The 21048-nt window shown below is 42.8% G+C and overlaps 1 protein-coding gene across 1 annotated transcript; it reads right to left on the reverse strand.

The window, feature by feature from the left end:
* Positions 1 to 1087: 1087 nt before the first annotated feature.
* Positions 1088 to 20801, reverse strand: P3H4 (prolyl 3-hydroxylase family member 4 (inactive)). Its single transcript, XM_060781000.2, has 8 exons — positions 20226 to 20801; positions 9865 to 10014; positions 8120 to 8291; positions 6381 to 6509; positions 5162 to 5307; positions 4025 to 4108; positions 1938 to 2079; positions 1088 to 1443 (listed from the first exon to the last, which is right to left on the reverse strand). Exons 1-8 carry the CDS (start codon positions 20736 to 20738, stop codon positions 1430 to 1432), a joined length of 1350 nt encoding a protein of 449 aa, XP_060636983.2. The 5' UTR covers positions 20739 to 20801; the 3' UTR covers positions 1088 to 1429.
* Between the last annotated feature and the right edge of the window lie 247 nt (positions 20802 to 21048).

Below are 21048 nucleotides of genomic sequence, written 5' to 3' on the forward strand. Positions count from 1 at the left end.
CCAGTAGCCGCCATCTGCTCACCCAAAGAAAACCATATTTATTGTCGAAGGCTTTCATGGCCAGAATCACTGGGTTGTTGTAGGTTTTTTGGGCTGTATGGCCATGTTCTAGAGGCATTCTCTCCTGACGTTTCACCTGCATCTATGGCAAGCATCCTCAGAGGTTGTGAGGACCTCTGAGGATACTTGCCATAGATGCAGGTGAAACGTCAGGAGAGAATGCCTCTAGAACATGGCCATACAGCCCGAAAAAACCTACAACAACCCAAAACCATATTTAATAATCTAGAGCTGATGTGGTCTATCCAGTGCAATTTTTTGAATCAGCACCCCAAAGAACTTGAGGAACAGGCCTAGAAACGAAGACACCAAGGCACCCCCGCTTCCAGGTCCTACATGGAACAGCTCCACTCAGGGGGAGGGAGGAGGAGAAGCAGCAGTCAGGAGGCTTGTTGACGTGCCTTTCGTGGGTAGTCAGTCTCTCCTCTCCCAACATCCCCATTGCCTCAGTACTATAAGAAGGTTTTACGAGACCAGTTACTTTTGTTGCAACCGTGTAGTAACAGTGAGGCCGTAGACCATATTTTAGTTCTTGGGGACTACTGGTGGTTCATGCACCACAGGTTGGGAGCCACTGATGTAGATGCACCACTACTTAAAAACAAAGGAAGCTGGTCTGGTGAAATGGAATACATCAGAAATCATTTTACATGTGTGAAAGGAAACTGTTGAACTGACAACAACTGCTCAAGGCCATCCTGGTACTTGGTCTACAAAAGCCAGCACCCCATGGCATTGAACTGCACATGACTCCAGTTGATGGATCTCAAATTTCTTTTAAAAAAGCAGAGTAAATCCACCAAGTTCAACATCTGCCAACCTTTTTCTGCTATGGAAATAGATAAGGACCTAAATTTGTTCTAGGGGAATGCATGCACTGTATGTGTATATTATATGTGGGAGTAGGTGGGTTGTTAACTGGTGTAAACCACTAAACTCTAGGATGTATTGAGGTAACAATAACAGAGATCAGGTAAAACCAGAAGTAAGCACTTTGTTTCTCTTGTACCAGACCCGTTCATGAAGGTTTGATTTCAAGCCTGTTCATTGCACTCTTTTAGAAATGAAGCACCACAGGAGAGTGAGAGAGAAAAGAAAGAACCGTGAGTTGGCTCAGAGGTACTCATGCCCAGCCTCTCCAATCTGGGGAGAAATTAAAAATCCTACATGGCAGGTGTTGAAAGTGGAACGTCTCAAACCTTGGTGGGCAAAACCTAAAGCACCAAAAGGGCAAGGAGTCCCAAGCTACAAAATGTGTTGAACTATGCATTGTGGAAACACCTGCCAGTTCCAGCCTGCTTCAACCTTCGTGGGTGCAAAGAATTAAGATGCCCCCTCATCTGGAGATGATTGTGGGGATCATACCCCTTCACTCGAGCCTCTCTGTGAATAAAAAAACACAGTGAGTTAAAAGCAATTCTTTTCTCAACCTTTACACAAACAACCGGTTGGGTGGATAGTTTTCCCCAAAGACTGTTCATGCTCTTCAGAGAAGTCATGCCCAAATGCTCCTTCAGAATCCATGCAGCATAGTCAACCAAGACACTTCTGAACATGTAGTAGTTGTGCATGCAAGAGAAATGGGAACATTTTTCAGACTTCTATAGTAAGCTGCAGCAGCTCTTAATTTCCTATTCCAAGCTCTTGCAATGCCTTCTGAGATTTGCCCCAGAGCAGAAGTCAAACTGTATATCAACAGTGATGGATGGACTGGTACACACTGACGGAAGCAGAGATGGTACACTGAAGACACAAATGTAGGAAGGAAGAGACAAAACATCAAGCAGGGAAGGATGGGGCAGAATCCAGGAAAAGGCAGATGCAGAAGAAGAACAAACAAGGTGAAGAGTCAGCATTTCAGTCTTGGGATTAGTGACCTTGGTCAGCTTTGTCGCCTTTTAATTTTGGCTCCTGCCACCAGTCAGATAAGAACCCTTCTTCATAGTCACCAATACCCTCAAATTCAGCATCTGTTGGCAAGGATGCGTTAGTTGTCTCTGTGCCATCCTCCACTTCTCCCTTAAGTAGGAAAGGGAAAAAAAAGATGAATTGGTTTCTCTGCTAGTCGAAGAAAATTGCTCCAGAGTCCGCTACACTGTTATCCCCAGATCCTTTGAAGGATAAGAGAATGCCAGAATAGCTAATTGTAAAATGCTATAAGCAATTACAGAGCAGAATAATATTCTCATAGCCATCACATTTCACATATTAAAAAAATGAATAAAATCAGCTGTCTCCTGGGACCATTAACTTCTGCTACTCATTTTGGAGTACTTTATTTGTTTGTTTATTTACAACATTTATATCCTTCCCTTATCACTCCAAAGGGGACTCAGAGCAGCTTACAAGTTATATGTACGTACAATATATTATTTATTTACTTCATTTTCTCTGCCCTCAGTCGACTCAAAGCGGTTAACAACAGCAAAATTCAATGCAAAACATCATAAAACGATTATGGGACAGTTAAAACAATAGCATCATCAACAATTAAACATCAATATAACAATCATCAGTAAAATCAGAATAATCTGATCTATTATATTATTAGCATAGCACAATATTAGTATTATATATTACTATATTGTACTATACCACTATACTGCAATATTATTAGTAATATTACATGAAATATATAATTATTATTATTAGCATTATATTGTATTATTAGTAGTATTATATTGTATTACAATATTATGATATTAATAAAAGATCAAGAAATTTATTTCAATATGAGCAAAAGTTAATAAGAGACAGCAAGAGTAAACACCCCTAAATACAAGGATTATAACTACATGAGCATGTTTACCTGACATACCAGCCTCCTCAAACTATTTGAGTGGTACCCAGTGGTGGCTACTAGATTACATTAGTTGAACATAGATGCAGCACTCTAGATAGCCCCTTTCCAAGTTTAGATTAAAACCCAGATCAGACTCACCACCATCACCAATGTAGAAGCCATCACTGGCTACTGGTGAATTGCAACTTCATATATCTGGCTACAGTCATACAACCTGGTAGGCCCCAGATTGGGGAATGTGACTATGCACTAATAGCTAACTGTCCTTCCAGTCTAGACCTTTATACAGCTTGATATGTAGCCGAAATATAAGATATTTTATTTTCTGATCTGGGAAAGGTAATTAGATGGGGAAGATGCCTAGGACAGCTCTCCAAACTGGGGTGATCGCTAGTATAAAGCTAGCTCTAGTTTGATATGAATGTGCAACGGAACACATGATAATCTTAAGTATATACTTATGGAAAAGGTAACACTAGTTAGTACTTAGAGAAATAAGAACACAAAATTCTTCCCTTTCCTATATCCTGTCCTTTTCTTCCTCCCCCCTCTTTCCTTGCAGCAACGTTTTAAGTGGCGTTGGACTCTAAAAGTAAATGAGTTTTGAATTGTTTCAAAGCAGGGCTAATTGGTACCAATAACCAATTCTTGGTCTACCTTGTTTTTAGGCATTTCTCTTTCTTTGGCTTGGGTTAGAACAGTGGTTCTCAAACTGTGGGTCCCCGGGTGTTTTGGCCTACAATTCCCAGAAATCCCAGCCAGTTTACCAGCTGCTATGATTTATGGGAGTTGAAGGCCAAACACATCTGGGAACAACAACAACAACAACAAACTTTATTTATATCCCACCCCATCTCCCGATGGGGTCCAACCTCCTTAATTGAGGGCAGAATGGGTAACTTCTGGCCTTTCAGATGTTACTAAAATGTGTAACTACCATTATACACCATGGCTATGCTGGATAGGGCTAGTAACAGATATAGTTTGACAACATTAATGACCTGTACACACATGGACTTGGATATTTAGGAAGGAGTGTGAGAAGAGGAACAATCTAAAGTCATCCCACAAGAAGATAGAAAGGGATTTAGCCTCTGATCTCCTCAGTACAACACTTGCAAACCCTCACACAACACTGACTTTGATCTCCTGAGTCCTCACCTCATCATCTGGTTGCAGATACTGCTTGGCAAATTCCAAGAGCTTCTTCTGTGCAGATGTCTGATTGTGGTAGCGCAAAGCTTCCTGCAAGTCAAGAAAGGAAGAGTCAATCATAGGAAATAAGGGAGCAGCTAATGGCATTTTCTTAGCTGGAGCCAACAGTGAACCTAAAAGAAAGTGGGACATTCTCTGCCAAGGACATAGAGCAGGTGACTCCCAGAAGCCCTTTCCAGCTTGTTTAATGGTCAGGAATTTTGGGGGTTGGAGTCCAAATATCTGGAGGGGCGCAGTTTGAGGATGCCTGATATAGGGACTTCCATCCTCAAAAAGCTCACCATGGAAACACTTTTTCTACCTGCTTGACATGGTACTGCACCTACCAGGTGGACCCTGGAAGGGCAAGGAGAAAGAGCTGGCATTTGATAAAATACAAATGACCACAGAGTTGCACTGGAAGACCTAAAGATTCCTAGAGAGAACATTTGTGTAGGCACTTGTAGGCCCTCCATTATGATTCTATGGTCATATTCCAGCAGAAAGGTAGTACAAGTCTGGAGAGAAGTCAAAAAGGGTGTGGGACACTCTGGTACCAGCCACTATCATCAGTTGACAAAATATGGCTCATCATAGAACATCATAGGATTTTGATACCATGTGTGGGCAAGGGCTTTCAATCTGTGGTTTGCCAGATGTTTTGGCCTCCCAGAAATCCTAACATCTGGTAAACTGCCTGGGATTTCTGGGAGTTGTAGGCCAAAACACCTGGGGACCCACAGATTGAGAACCACTATTCTAAACTGTACTGTACTGCTTCTGATGCAAAGTGACTTCTAAAATGGAGTCTCAGTCTGAATAATCACATGGTCTGTAGTTCCTACCACAACCTCAAACAACATAGAGTTAAGGGAAAACTTCATATCAAAATATACATACAATCTGAATAACTAGTATAGGATGATAACGATAATAATAGGATGATAATGATACATAACTAGTATAGGATAACTAGTATAGGATGCTTATAGAAGTTTGCTATTTCCAACAGACTTCTGAAGAACTTGAATGCTGGAAATAAAATGTGTGCTTGGTCACAAGAAACACTTTAATCCTTATGTCTACACATCCTTCTGATCTCACCGGCCGTGGGTTGAAGTCATCTTCTTCCAAATGCCAACGCTCACGGTAGAAGCGGTAATAGACCAGGTTCTGCTGCATGACCTCATCCCCAGGGTCAAAAAGCATGTAGCTGGCTACACTTCGCACTGCGTTTTTGATATCATTCACTGTGCAAATAATGAGACATCAAGTTAGTGGAACAGGCATCTTAAAATATAGCACTGGGGTGAGAAGGAAGAGAAAGACTAAGAGAAACAGAACCCCTAGGCCAGGAATAGGCAAACTTCGGCCCTCAAAGTGTTTTGGACTTCAACTTCCACAATTTCTAACAGCCTCAGGCCCCTTCCTTTCCCCCCACAGCCACTTAAGCAGCTGAGGGGGGAAAGGAAAGGGCCTGAGGCTGTTAGGAATTGTGGGAGTTGAAGTCCAAAAAACCTGGAGATCCGAAGTTTGCCCATACCTGCTCTAGCCCAATGATTCCCAAATGTTGGCCATCCTGCTGTTTTGCACGTCAACTCCCAGTATCCTCAGCCAGCTTGGCTAACAGTCAGGAATTCTCGAAGTCCAAAACATCTGGATGACCAAAGTCTGGAAAACACTGCTGTAAGCCAAAAGAAGGTGATTTGTGGCCCTTTGTTTTGGTTGGTGTGCAACTCCCATCAGCTTACACAACTGCCTATCATGGCTTGGGCTGATGGGAGCTGCACTCCAGCAGCATGTGGACTGCCACAAGTCCCTCCTAGTGAATTGGTAATGTACTGATCTTTCCTGCAACTCTGTAGGACACCTTAACCTCCAAACTCACTTTTAGATCCGGTCTTAACTCTACCAAATTTTAATCAAGATGTGCTAAATAGAATCCCTGATTCTTGTTTGAATGCATTCACCCCTGACAAAAAGGGGAAATGCATACAAACAAGTCAGTGAGAACCAACCATGCTTAGCAAGAAGGGAATGCTGACTGTTGGGGGGAAACCTCAGTGGGGAGAAGTGGTAAGAGGAAAGGAATGGCAGTATTTTGGGAAAACCCATAATTGTCCACCATATTGCAACATTTGTTACAGTTCAACTTGTATCTTCCAAGACTGAAGGTTGAGAACCAACAGGAAAGGGTGTCAGACAAATTAAGTGTCGTCTTGATCTGGGGTCAAAGGGTTTTGTGACTTATAATAAACTCTTCCACTATCTGTCAAGAACATGAATTCCCCAACTCCCTAAAAATGAATTTCCCGAGACTTACATTTGTAATATGCAAATTGAAGGTAATGATACATGGTGGCCACAAACTTCTCCACAAAGTAACCGCCTACATTTGGTATCAGATCGGCCTCACAATCCACTTTGCACTGCAGGACCTCAACAAAATGATCTGGACAGAGGGTTGGTGGGAGATGAAGGGACAAGAAAGAAATCAAAGGTAATTAAGTGTGAGTCTTTGGGCAGCTGCTGGATGGTTAAGAAGATTCAGATCATCTGTTGCACAAATCTACTCATGCTGATAAGGGATGCAGGATCTATGACAGTGGTTCTCAACCTGTGGGTCCTCAGATGTTTTAGCCTTCAACTCTCAGAAATTTTAACAACTGGTAAACTGGCTAGGTTTTCTGGGAGTTGTAGGCCAAAACCCCTGGTCAAGAGCCACTGATCTATAAGATCAAGTGTTAAGTACTTTGGAGTTCATTAAATTATGCAGTGGACCTGCAGGCTCCAGGTCCATGATTTCCAATGATTATGAATAATCACATTCTATACATAAATTAGCGGCAAGAACAAAGCATACTGAAGTGTCCTTGTTGATGTTACTGTGTTTAATAATATAGGATGAAATCATCTGCTTTTTTATTTATATTTGGTATCCATGACAAGTGCTTGGATCTGGAGGGCACATTGTACATTGTACATTGGAACAAGTCTATGCTCAATTGAACTGACAACAGTATGTGTGTGTGTGTGTGTGTGTATACACACACACACACACACACACACACACAAACATTTATATTCCGCCTTTCTCACCCCAAAGGGACTCAAGGTGGAGCACAACATCCAAATGGCAAACATTCAATGCCAGGACATGAATTCATTATATGCATATATAAACATTAAAAACATTTGTCTCAAAATTAAAATACACTGTTTAAAAACATCTTGATCATCTGCTTCTAATCTAATTTTCCTGGTAAGGTTTCCTATGTTTTATTGCACTGTCCTGAAAACTTGGTCCCACAGCCAAGTTTTTACCATCCTTCTGAAGGACAGGAGGAAGGGAGCTGATCTGATCTCACCAGGAAGGGAGTTCCATCGCTGGGGGGCAATCACTGAGAAGACCCTTCTCTCATCCTCAGTAATCGCACCTGTGACAATGGTGGGATGGAGAGCAAGGCCTCCTCAGAGGATCTTAATCACTATTTAAAGAGGGCCCCCTGGTGACGCAGTGGGTTAAACCGCCAAGCTGCTGAACTTGCTAACTGAAAGGTTGGCGGTTTGAATCTGGGGAGTGGGGTGAGCTCCCATCGTTAGGTCCAGCTTCTGCCAACCTAGCAGTTCAAAAACATGCAAATGTGAGTAGATCAATAGGTACCACTTCTGCGAGAAAGTAAGGGTGCTCCATGCAGTCATGCAAACTACATGACCTAGGAAGTGTCTACGGACAACGCCGGCTCTTGGGCTTAGAAACTGAGATGAGCACCACCCCACAGAGTCGGACATGAACAGACTAGTAAAAGTAAAGGGAAAACCTTTACCTTTACTATGTTAAAGTTGCATTGCTTTCTGTCTCTAATAAAAATATTTTTTAAAATTGGGAAATATTTTGCCACATGCTCCATATTTGACATTTGGAAGTATTTGCATCCTGACTTACAAAAGTTCCCAAATGAACTGGGAGGTGTTGTCATCCACTTTGTAATGATCAATTTATCCTCAGTTCCCTTAGTTTGTTGTGATGGTTGTATCATTGGCCTCCCACATTGCTCTTACCTGCAATGGCTGGATAGAAGTCCTTAAATTCACGGAGTTCGTAGCTGCCTTCGCAGCCAGCCAGGCAATTCTCATAGGCCTTGTAGTATTCGGAGAGTGCATGCTCCATGTCGGCAATGCTGCTGCGGAAATCGCCACTGTTATAAAGTTTCACTGATCTGACAAAAACTGTCTGCCAAGACACAGAGAAAAGATGCCAGGTCAGGCTGAAGAAGAGTCAACAACAGGCATGCTAGATGCAATCCAGTTATCCACCTAGCTCGGTCTTCTTAAATGCCAATCAGATACTATGGAAAAATGTGTAAGAATGTATGGGTTGTTGTAGGTTTTTCCAAGAATGTATGGTCTCATTTATGGTGGTTAGAGGCATTCTCAGTAGCTACCCCTAGGCTCTGGCACTTCCTCTTTGCTGTCCATCTATCACCAATATTTTGCTTTTTTTCTGACAGTTTTTTAGAACTGAAAGTTTTTAAGGAGATTGCTGTTTTCTTATAAATAGTACTATTTTGAAATGGCTTCTCCTCCTGGAGAAACCACTGGAAAGCAAATATGTTACAATCTTAGCCACCTATGTAGAGTTTTGGAGTAGTTTGGATTTCCACATAAAAGATGCTCAATCTGTATAATAAAGGCAAGAGGACATCCACTGACCATAAAATCGTAGAGTTGGAGGAGACCGCAAGGGCCATTCATTTCAACTCCCTACCAGAAAAACAAATCAAATCAAATCAGGAAAACAAATCAAAGCACTCCCAACAGATGGTCTTCCAGCTTCTGTTTAAAAACCTCCAGAGAAGGAGGCACCATCACACCCCAAGACAGCTCTTACCATCAGGGAGTTTTTCTTAATGTTTTGGTGAAATCTCTTTCTCTTTGATTTGAACCTACTGTTTTCTCCCCTAGACTATAGAGTAGTAGAAAACAAACTTGCCCCTTTCCTAATTCACCTGCTGCTAACACTTTCTCTTCATCCAGACCTTCCAAGCAGAGAATTGCAATGGAATACTCTACAGATGTTTCGGACTACAACTCCCATCAATTGGCAAAAAAGCCAATGGGATTTTGGCCTTCATAAATAGGAATATAGTGTCTAGGTCCAGGGAAGTCATGCTACCCCTCTATTCTGCTTTGGTCAGACCACATCTGGAATATGGTGTCCAATTCTGGCCCCCACAATTTAAGGGAGATGTTGACAAACTGGAATGTGTCCAGAGGAGGGTGACTAAAATGATCAAAGGTCTGGAGTACAAACCCCATGAGAAGCGGCTTAGAGCTGGGCATGTTTAGCCTGAAGAACAGAAGGCTGAGAGGAGACATGATGGCCATGTATAAATATGTGAGGGGAAGTCATAGGGAGGAGGGAACAAGCTTGTTTTCTTCTGCCCCGGAGAGTAGGACACGGAACAATAGCTTCAAACTACAAGAAAGGAGATTCCACCTGAACATTAGGAAGAACTTCCTGACTGTGAGAGCTGCTCAGCAGTGGAACTCTCTGCCCCGGAGTGTGGTGGAAGCTTTTAAGCAGAGGCTGGATGGCCATCTGTCAGGGGTACTTTGAATGCAATATTCCTGCTTCTTGGCAGGGGGTTGGACTGGATGGCCCATGAGGTTTTTTCCAACTCTATGATTCTATGAATCCCAGTCAATTTTAAGCGGTTGTGGGAATCACTAATCCAAAATGTCTGAAGGACTGAGGTTTAGCTCCTTCTTTTCCCAGTATCTCAAACACCACTCCCTCCATTCACCTCATAGGGTTGTGCTTCCAAGTCTATAAGGTACTCGCCCACATCCACCATGGTCTTGTAATAATTCAGGTACTTTTGGGTCATCTCATGCTTCGGATTCTTCTGCAGGAATGTGTGAGCAGCCGATACGGCTTTTTCAATTTTATTTGCCTGAGAAAAATATGAAGAAGCGGTTTAAGGTGATAGTGCTTAATGACTTTAGCCTTTCCAGCCACATTTAATATCAACATGCACCTACTTTAAAATGTTGTATATTTGTATGGTAATCATGCTTTTCTTGTGACCCATCTTAGATCAGGGTATGACTCACTAATGGGTCCCATGCCTTAAGTAGAGATGTTGCTATAGGAGTCAAGCAGTTCATAAAAAAATAAAAAAAATGAACAAGTAGAGATAAAAAATAGTTCTGTTGTGTAGTGGTTCGAGCATTGAACTACAACTCTAGAGACCAAGATTCAAATCCCCCAATCAGCAGCCGAAATCCACTGGATAACCATGGGCAAGTCACACTCCTTCAACTTTAGAGGAAGTCAAAGGCTTATCTTGCCAAGAAAACCCCATAATAGGTTAGCTCTAGGATTGACCATGTGCTGAATGGTTTCTTTCCTTACCTATGTTCAACCACTGCCAACCTCCTCCATACACCAGGTTTATAAGATAAGGCAAGTTGATATGATATGTGGTTCACCAAGCTTATTTATTTTTCGTGTTAGAATCAAATTGAGAATACAGTTATAATGGATAAAAAACCATATTCAAAGTCAAAAACTTAGCATTGTACTAAATTTGCTTTGACCAGAAGCTGGCCACTTTGAGTGACTCAGGTGTCACTGTAAGAAGGCCCTCCACTGTGCACGTGGCAGGGCTCAGACTGCATTGTAGTAAGGTCCACCAAGCTAAATGCATACCAGAGACCTGGAAAATTGCCTGTTTTTGGTGCCGGCCCAGAAACAATCTTGCAGCGTTTTCAATGGGAACATGTTTTATTATGGTGGTTTTTCATGTATACCCTCCAGGGCCCATCAAACGTAGGCCATAATAAAATGTTTCAAGATCCTGTGAAGCCTTAAAGACTGTGTTGCTTTACTTCACGGCAACTGACTTCACACAGTTATCTTTCTGAAAATCCCATAAGGTGGACTTTCCAGCAAGTGATAAGAGCCAAAATGCACAGTCAATGAGTCACAGTCTGTATAGTCCCAGAGCAAGCCTGTCTGATCTGAGTATTCAACACTCCATTTTAACTAGTTATAACCTCTTCTTCTTTTTCATTATCATCATCATCAGCAGCAGCAGCAGCATCATCATCATCACCACCACCACCACCACCACCACCACCACAGGCCATGTACAAACTTGCTGATGACTTTCTCCATACAGTATCAACTTTTCATAGAGAGAGCTTCTTTTCTACTCTTAGACCCCTTCCACACGGATGAATAAAATGAACTGGGATATATGGCAGTGTGGACTTAGATATTCCTGTTCAAAGCAGATATTGTGGGTTATTCTGCATTGATATTCTGGGTTATATGGCTGTGTGGAAAGACCCTTACACTCTTCCCACCACTTGACTAATGTATACCAGCCCACACAGGACCATAAATTCACAATCACACAAGAACATTTCTCTGGTTTATTGTACCATGGAGATTTAGCATTAGTTTGGCTCTCTTTAGTTCAATCAATACTAAATTGAATTATGGAAAACAATTGGAAAGGAAGTGAAAACAACATATCATTTGGATGCAAGACATGGGGCCCTTCCACACAGTCATATAACCCAGAATATGAAGGAAGATAATCCATAATATCCGCTTTGAACTGGCATTTATTTATTTATTTATTTATGGTATTTCTATGTCGCCTTTTTCAGCCCGAAGGCGACTTACAATTGGGAGCAATTCGATGCCACAACAGTCATAAAATACAATTAAAAACATTTAGCACACATTATAAAAACTATATAAAAATCATTAAAAACATATAATCACCAGTGACTTCCTGTAAACTTATTTTCCAGAAGCATAGTCTAAGCTGTTTCATGTTCACTCTTCCATAGTTCCACATTTATCTATTATGCTGTATTTTCAAAAGCTTGTTCGAAGAGCCAGGTTTTTACTTTTTTCCGGAATGTCAGGAGGGAGGGGCCGATCTAATATCCCTAGGGACGGATTTCCAGAGCAGAGGAGCCACCACTGACGAGGCCCTGTCTCTCGTCCCCATGCGCCATATAACCCAGTTCAATGTGGATTTTATACAGCTGTGTGGAAGGGGCCATAGAGGATGTTTCTAGATTAATTTCAACCTGGGTTCAGGCCTGGCTCTGAATGACTTATGCAGGGAACTGGACAGGGTTAGTTCTGCTGCACTCAACCTCTCAACATTAACCCCTTTCCTGCTGTTTATTCTTTGCTCCCCAAATAAATCTTAGTCATATATTACAAATTATAAATGTGCAAAAATAACCTGTTTACGATGAAGCAATTCCCAGAATTCTAATTTTTAAAAAAGCTGGTCATTACACTAAGAGTTTCTGAGTCAGCATTACAAATCTTCCAGCTTGAATTTTTAGTCATCAGCCCAATGCCAGCATTTCCTCTGCAGCCTATTCTAACATTTTGGAAAAACATTTGCCTCCAGTATTTGCACGCTTTCATCCACATGGTTTTTCTAACCTTCCACTAACGCCTGGTGTTCTCATTATGGAGTCAAATGCCAGGTTGCTGATGTGGAAAGAGAGATTCACCACTGTGGGCACATCTCATATGGGCAAAGAAAGGAACAACTGTCTGCAGGGTGGAGGAGAACACAGAGAGTTTTCTATCAGCTGCATTCATTGGATTCTTCACTGAAGTTTTCCGTAGTGCTACGAAAAACTGTGGACTTCTGTCTGAAACATCGTACCTTTTAGCCAATTCCACCTTACATTTGAAAAGAGAACATCCCTACATTATTAACCAAATATTTCGAATAAAGTCTTGAGTCTTGCTTTCTTTAAAATTGCTCTCTTTTATAGAAACTCTTTAAAAACTCTTGATGTCCTATCAGTCAAACAGCAGTTGGTGAACTGCAGTCATGCAGATATCATTGAACTACAACTCCCACGATTCCTCATCACTGGCTGTGTTGGCTGTGGGAATTACAGTCCAACAATAACTGGAAGGCTGCCCTTTGTCGACCCCTGAGTTATAGACTTATTTTTCAAAGTCCAGCTGCAGCCACATGATTTTCATGCAAACACTGGCTCATCATCTCTGAGGAGAGATCAGGGATATGATTCAAGAAGGACTCCACCCAAACTTCCCTTTCCACAGGCTTCTCTCAAAGCTCCTTCTACGTGTTATTTTCGGGATAAGACACAAGCAAGACACACTTTTAATAAGAGCCCTGTTAAGATCTTGCAAACAGAGGGCAATGGCTTCCTTGGTTGAATCTATTTACCCTAATGTGATCCTCATCTTTTGGTACTGGATCCTACTTGGCCAAGCATACATGTTTTAAACTAATGTTTTCTTATGATATGTCCAAAGCACAATAATAGCCATGGTTTAGTAGTTTTGCCTTCGAGGCCTAAGTTGCTCGAAGACCCATTCATTTATCTTTTTAGCACACCATGGCAACCATAAAGATCTTTTCTAGCATCACATGAGTTTACTTTCTTCCTGTCCATTTTCTTCACTTTCCAGCTGTCCCTACCATACACAGAAACCACAAATACTACGCAACTGCTACATGGTATCTTCCTAAACACCTGAAAGTAGCGAGTGCAGCAGGCTTACAATGAACCTGAGTTTGTTCAACATGATTTAATCCCAGGGTAGGTTCAAACAGGGTGGACTAATCCTGGACCAGAACCATATTTGTATCTTATTACTGTAATATCTTTGTTTCCAAGAAATGTCTTATGGTCCGGCAGCTAATAGATTATTACATTTTAAAGGTTGAATTGTTGTTATAATTGTTTTAACTGTATTTTGATATTTGTTATGGCATCGAATCGCTGCTGACTATGAACCGCCTTGAGTTGCCTCTGGCTGAGAAAAGGCAGTATACAAATGCGGTAAATAAATAAAATAAATAAGACGGGCAACCGGTTTGCATATCACTATTTTGAGTAGCGTTGCTGAGTACCATTATATTTCATTCTCACATGGACTGCTTATACAACATATCAAAATGAATTAAAACCTGATCACGTATGTGGATACATTCCTTAAATTATCTGACTCCAAATCCTAGCACACTGCAGATTATCCCTGGGGGACCTAGAATCGTCTTGAGTTATCATCTCTAGGAATTTGCAAGGTCAGCCAGGATGACTCTATGGCTCCTTCTACATCTATATAAATAAAAATGTAATGTTCTTTTGTGGGATTAACATAACTCAAAAAACACTGGACAAATTGAGACCAAATTTGGACACAATACACCTATCAGGCCAATGAGTGGCCATCACTCATAAAACACTGAAAAACACAGCAGAAGAGACTTAAAAAGCCATTTTTTTAAAAAAAATGCATTACAACACATGTGCAAAACCACATATACACACACATATATAAGGTAAAGATTGTCCCCTGACATCTCTGACTCTGGGTTGTGGTGCTCATCTCCATTTCTAAGCCGAAGAGGTGGCATTGTCCATAGACACCTCCAAGGTCATGTGGCTGGCATGACTGCATGGAGTGCCGTTACCTTCCCGCCGGAGCAGTACCTATTGATCTACTCACATTTGCATGTTTTCGAACTGCTAGGTTGGCAGAAGCTAGGGCTGACAGCGGAAGCTCAAGCTGCTCCCCGGAATCAAACCTGCGACCTTTCAGTCAACAAGCTCAGCAGCTCAGCGCTTTAACCCACTGCGCCACTGGGGTGCGCTACCGGGGGCTCCTACACACATATATACATATACACAAATATATACACACACATATGCATATATATACACACAAAACAAATATACAGACTGGACCACAACAATGCGTGGCAGGGGACGGCTACTAACTGTATAAAATCCACATTGAACTGGAATATATGGCAGTGTGGACTCAGATAATCTAGTTCAAAGCAGATATTGTGGATTATCTGCCTTGATATTCTGGGTTATATGGATGTGTGGAAGAGCCCTCAGTTAACATCTGGAGATGCCAGTGTCGGTCCAGCCATAGAAACCCACTGGGTGACCATGGCCAAGTCACACTTTCTCAGCCTCAAAAGAAGGAATGGACAAACCCATTCTGAACAAATTCTGCTAAGAAAAACTTCGTGGTTATCATAAATCTGAAATTATTTGTAGGTACACCACAGCACTGCTTTAAACAAAGGGCAGGCAAACACAGGTTTGCCAGAAGGTAAATATCAAAGGGAGATTAAGCAAGAGAAGAAGGGGATGGAAGAATCAAGGTAAGGCAGACTGGGGGGGGGGGGGGGGGTTCAGGTGATAATAATGGAAAGTGATCCAGTGTGGTATAATGGTTTGGGGATTGTTTGAATATTTGCTTGTCCATAAAAATGTCCTGGGTGACTTTTGGCAAGTCACATACTCTCAGCCTCAGAGGATTACAAGGAAAGACCCACTCTGAGCAAATCTTGCCAAGAAAACCACTTTATAGATTTGCCTTAGGCTCATCATAAATTGAAAATATTCTAAAGGCAGAAAACAACAGCATCAATCAATAGCTCAGCAAGCTACTCTGAGCTTATCCTGTGTCTGGATACATAGAAGAGAACATATCTGCATATACTGTAGTGCCTACCACTCATGTATTTTATAGAATAGCACTGAATATGGAAAACGGGCACATATCCATGCATTTGAGTGTTATAAATCCTAAAAGAATAGCCTTGCTGGCTGTCAAGATAGCTATGACAAAAAGATAGCTATGGAAAGACTTATTTGTGGGCAAGAGCAATGATGCATCAACAACAACCACAAAAACAAACAAAAGTGTGTGTCTTGTATTGTCTAGAGGCTGAAACTAGATTGTCCTTATTAAGCAAAAGGAATTTGTGAATCAAAAGGTTTTATTACCTCATAGGTAGCTACATTCATTTTGAGTTGAGGAAAATTTGGATGGGAGGGACAGAGTGCTCATGGAGCGACTTGAGAAACTGCAAGTCGTTTCTGGTGTGAGAATTAACTGTCTGCAAAGACATGATTGTGATAATGATGAAAATGGCTATATGGTTGTGATAATGATGTTTTAACTGTTTTTAATCTGTTGTTTTATTTATTGTTTATATTGCTGTTATAGTTGTCATATTTGTTGTGGAATCGAATTGTTGCCAATGTAAGTTGCTCTGAGCGCCACCCCCCACCCCCCCCGGGTTGAGAAGGGCGGGGTAGAAATGTTGGAAATAAATAATAATAAATAAATAAGGAAGTTACCCAGGGGACACCCAGAGGTTTTGATGTTTTACCATCCTTGTGGGAGGCTTCTCTCACGTCCCCATATAAGGAGCTGGAGCTGGCAGAGGGAACTCATCCATGTTCTCCCCAAATTCAAACCTCCGATCTGTCACTCTTCAGTCCTGCTGGCACAAGGATTTAACCCATTGTGCCACCGGAGTGCTCATGCAAAGAGGCCCATCTCACCTCCTTCCTGCATGGCATCTTGCTTCTCATGGGATTTTATTTATTTATTTGCAGAACCTCCTGTCTCTTGTCACCACCGATCTTGAGCCATCCCGAGCCCCTGATCATGTGAAGAGGGCTACATGAAGCAACCCATTTGCACAAAGAACTCCCTAACTCATTCATTCTGTCTCTAGCATCACTTTCATGAAGAGTTGAAGCATCAAACTGCCTCAAAACTCCACAAAAGAAGGCAGCCTGCCAGGGATAGAAGAGCCTGGGGAAATTGAGAAGCAAATTCCACTTTCTCACAACTGTGGCTGATGCCTGGGACGTGGCACTGAATGTCTTTAGTACAGGAGGACTGGGGGGAAGCTACCTCATCGAGAAGGAGGGGAGAAGGAGTGGAAAAGACCAGAAGCTGTTGGCAAAGGCAGTGCTTGCTCATTTAAAACCTCTCCTGAAGGCCTACATTTAAAGTGCCTGGGTTGAGCGAATGTGTAAAGTCCCTATATATCAGGCATAGCCAAGGGAAATGGAAGGAAAGACAAAAGGGAGGGTGGGAGAGAAGGAAGGAAGGAGAAACAGGGAGAGAGGGAAGGAGGGAGGAAAGAGGAAGGAAGGACTAAAGGGTGAAAGGGAAGGAAGGAGGGAGAAAGAGGGAGGTAAGGGAGGAAGGGAAGAAGAAAGGGAAGAGAGAAGGGAGGGAAGGAAAGAAGGAAGGAAGAACTATAGGGTGGAAAGGAGGGAGGGAAGGAAGGAGGGAGGGAAGGAGGGAAGGAAAGAAAGAAAGATAGGATGGTGAGAGAGAGGAAGGTCTGAGAAAAAAAAAGCCCAGGCTTGGGTTGACTATACCTGCTACATAGATTTTTAGATTGTAAGTCGCTCGGAGCACCTTGGTAGAGAGCGACTAATTAAGAAATAAAGTGAAGTGAAGTGAAGTGAAGTGAAGTGAAGTGAAGTGAAGTGAAGTGATATATATATATATATATATATATATATATATATATATATGCATATGTGTGTTTGAGTGTTTGTGTGTGTGTATATATATATATATAGAGAGAGAGAGAGAGAGAGAGAGAGAGAGTGCGAGCGCGAGCAAGTATATATGGTTTTCCTCTGACATTAAGTCCAGTCATGTCCAACTCTGAGGAGTGGTGCTCATCTCCATATCTAAACCAAAGAGCCGGCGTTGTCCTTAGACACCTCCAAGATCATGTAGCTGGCATGACTGCATGGAGCCCCGTTACCTTCCCGCTGGAATGGTACCTATTGATCTACTCATATTTGCATGTTTTCGAACTGCTAGGTTGGCAGAAGCTGGGGCTAACAGTGGGAGCTCATGCCGTTCCCCAGATTTGAACCTGCAACTTTTTGGTCTGCAAGGTCAACATCTCAGCGCTTTAACCCACTACACCACCAGAAGCTCCTACCTGCTATTTAATCACATACAAGTCTTTAAAAAATTAGCTTAAAAACTCACAAGTCATTTCAAGCAATGTATTTTAAGTGTTATCATAAAAGGAGCCATCTCCTTCTCTGAGTACAGTGGCAAAGGGCAAGAGCTTAACATGTCCAGGGAGACACATCAACCTACTTTCTCCACTGTGGTGCCACTTCTTGTCTTTTTGAATGCCTTGGCAAGAAAGTGACAGCTGTCTCCCTGGAGTAGCAGTATTGTTTCCCTTCTCGATTTATGCCCCTCATTTTACCCATAAATCATACCAAAATCCATAATTTTGCCCTTAAAACCTGCCCTTGACTTATCTATGCGGTCAACTTATCCATGAGTATATACCAGGCATGGGCAAACTTGGGCCCTATGGGTGTTTTGGACTTTGACTTGTGGGACTTGAAGTCCAAAATACCCGGAGGGTCAAAGTTTTCCCATGTCTGGTATATGTCATGAACGACTTTTCAATAACTTTAACGCATAAGTTCTTTTTATTGCAATTTCCAGTGTGAAAGGGTATATCAGATTCCAGAAAAACATTTAGACAAAGAATTACATTGGACATACAGACATAGAGATTCTATGCAACTATATTGGATGTACCACAACTTACAGTTACATCAAACTAACAAACAGACAAATTACATTTTCACTGAACATTCACACATGAACATGCATTCATCCTCATGTACACAAATATTATTATATCCTTTTCTCCCTCCTTGGAGAAGCACCTGTTAGGCCAGACCCTGATTTCCTGCAGACTGCCAACGTATAGTTCCAAAACTTCTATAACTTCAAAACTCCAAAATGCATCCTTTCCCTAGCACTATGCCAAGGATCGGATCTGTGTTTTCCATACAGCAGAACCCGACTCCCTGCGCAAAATCCAAGACTCCAAAAGCACACTTCTTCCTCTTCCCTTGAGAAAGAAGCCCCAAAGTGACCAGACTGCTCCCGTGCAAATCTGCCACTCTCCAAATACACCAGCTCTCTCCTTCCCATGCAGAGCATGGCGGGTGAACCAGACTCCTCAGGTCTGTCACACTTTGAGCATTATTAGACTGAGTCTTTTATAGGACTATTCTGCTGATGTAGTCCCAAAGTTTTAAATGAATGATAGACATCTTCCATCCTGGCTCCATCTCAGTTTCCTGGTCAGATGTTGACTCTTCTTGATTGGTTTTGACAAACACAAGTCTTGAGTTGACTTCCTTCTTAACGTAAGGAATGTAGTTGCACTCCTTCTAAAACTAGGGCTCCCAGTGTTTCATTAGAATCAAAGTGGTGTCAACCTGCCTTAAAACTACAACTCGCATGGCTTATAGCAGTTAAAGTGGTGCCATAGTGCTTTCCTTCTACAGTGCAGCTGCACCTCTTGTAGAACGAGGGCTCCCAGGATTCTATAGCATTTAAAGCTGTGCCAAAGTGTCTTAAAACTACAACTCCCAAGGTTCCATAGCAGTTAAATCTGTGCCAAACTGCCTTAATTCTACAGTGTAGTTGCACCCCTTGCAAAACTAGGTCTCCGAGGGTTCCATTGCTGTTAAAGTGCTGCCAACCTGCCTGAAAACTACAACTCCCAGGGTTCGAAAGCAGTCAAAGCAGTGCCAACCTGCCTTTACTCTACAGTGTCGTTACACCCTTGTAAAACTAGAGTTCCTGGGGTTCTACTGCTGTTAAAGTGGTGCCAAACCACCCTAAAACTACAACTCCCAGGGTTCCATAACAGATAAAACGGTGTCAAACTGCCTAGACTCTACAGTGTAGTTACACCCCTTGTAAAACTAGGACTTGCGAGGTTCCATAGCAGTCAAAGAGGTGCCAAACTTCCTTAACTTTCCAGTGTAGTTGCATCCCTTGTAAAACTACAACTTCAAGGGTTCCATAGCAGATAAAACGGTACCAAACTGCCTAGACTCTACAGTGTAGCTGCATCTCTTGTAAAACTAGGGCTCCTGAGGTTCCATTGGAGTCAAAGTGGTGCTAAACTGCCTTAAGTTTCCAGTGTAGTTGCGTCCCTTGTAAAACTACAACTCCCAGGGTTTCATAACAGTTATATCGGTGCCAAACTGCCTTAACTCTATAGTGTAGTTGCATCCCTTGTAAAACTAGGGCTCCTGAGGTTCCAAACCGGTTAAAGTGGCGCCAACCTGCCTGAAAACTACAACTCCCAGTGTCCCATAGTTTTGTACAGATTAAACTGCACCCCTGTTGGAAACTATAACTTTCCTGATGTTACAGCAGTTAAAGTGGTGCCCCATTGGTTTCCTTTTACAGCGCCCCTTGTAAAACTACACCTCCCGGGTGCGATGGGAGCGAGAGCCTGACCTTGAAGAGCGCGTAGTGGAGGTACTGGTAGGGGGCTCGGCGCTGGAAGTCCTTCAGGGTCTCCGGCGGCGGGGAGCTGAGCTGGAAGGCGGGCAGGCCCCGCTTGCAGGCGCGGAGGCAGGAGGCGCGCCGGAGGAGCCGCCCGAAGAGCTCCATCTCCCGCAGCCACTCGGCGTCCAGATCAGCGCCGGCCTCCTCCTCCTCCGACCCGGCTGTGTCTTCTGCTCCTTCTCCTTCTCCTCGGCCGGGGGCGCATTCCTTGTGGCAGTGGGCCTCGCTGTCGCGGAGCAGGCGGTGGAGGCGGAGGCTGACCTCCAGGTAGCGGGCGCTCTCCTTCCAGTTCTCGCCTTCGTACTGCTCCAGGGCGTAGGAGTAGGCGCTCTGCAGCGGCATCAGCTCCGCTTCGGGGAAGCCGCGGAAGCTGTACTTCTCGTACTGCGCCCTCGCCGCCCGCAGCACCAGCCCCACCGCCGTCAGCGCCAGCAGCAGCAGGCCCCGGCTTCTCCGCTCCATGCCCGCCCTGCGCTCCCGGCCACAGGCCCATCGGGAGGCTCCGGGCAGCAAGGCGAGGCGAGGAGGGAAAGCGCCGCCTCCGGACGGGAGCTCGGCCTCCGCGGGGTCCTAGCGCCGAATTATACCTTCTGTATAATTTTTCTATTCCCTAGTTCAGGGGTGACTTGCAGTTTCTCAAGTTGCTTCTGTCACTTTATATATATATATATAATATTTCCATGAGCATTCTGTATGTGTGTGTGTGTGTGTGTATATATATATATATATGTGTGACATATATACATATATGTGTTACATATATATATGTGTG

Source organism: Anolis sagrei, chromosome 6, assembly GCF_037176765.1.
Source record: "Anolis sagrei isolate rAnoSag1 chromosome 6, rAnoSag1.mat, whole genome shotgun sequence".
NCBI classification, from domain to species: domain Eukaryota; kingdom Metazoa; phylum Chordata; class Lepidosauria; order Squamata; family Dactyloidae; genus Anolis; species Anolis sagrei.

Coding starts and splice junctions, on each gene's coding strand:
- P3H4 (XM_060781000.2), bottom strand. CDS start 20,738: ATGGAGCGGAGAAGCCGGGGCCTGCTGCTGCTGGCGCTGACGGCGGTG. Junction 10,015..20,225: donor TCCACTACGCGCTCTTCAAG/GTCAGGCTCTCG, acceptor TATTTTTCTCAG/GCAAATAAAATTGAAAAAGC. Junction 2,080..4,024: donor ATCTGCAACCAGATGATGAG/GTGAGGACTCAG, acceptor TTCCTACTTAAG/GGAGAAGTGGAGGATGGCAC.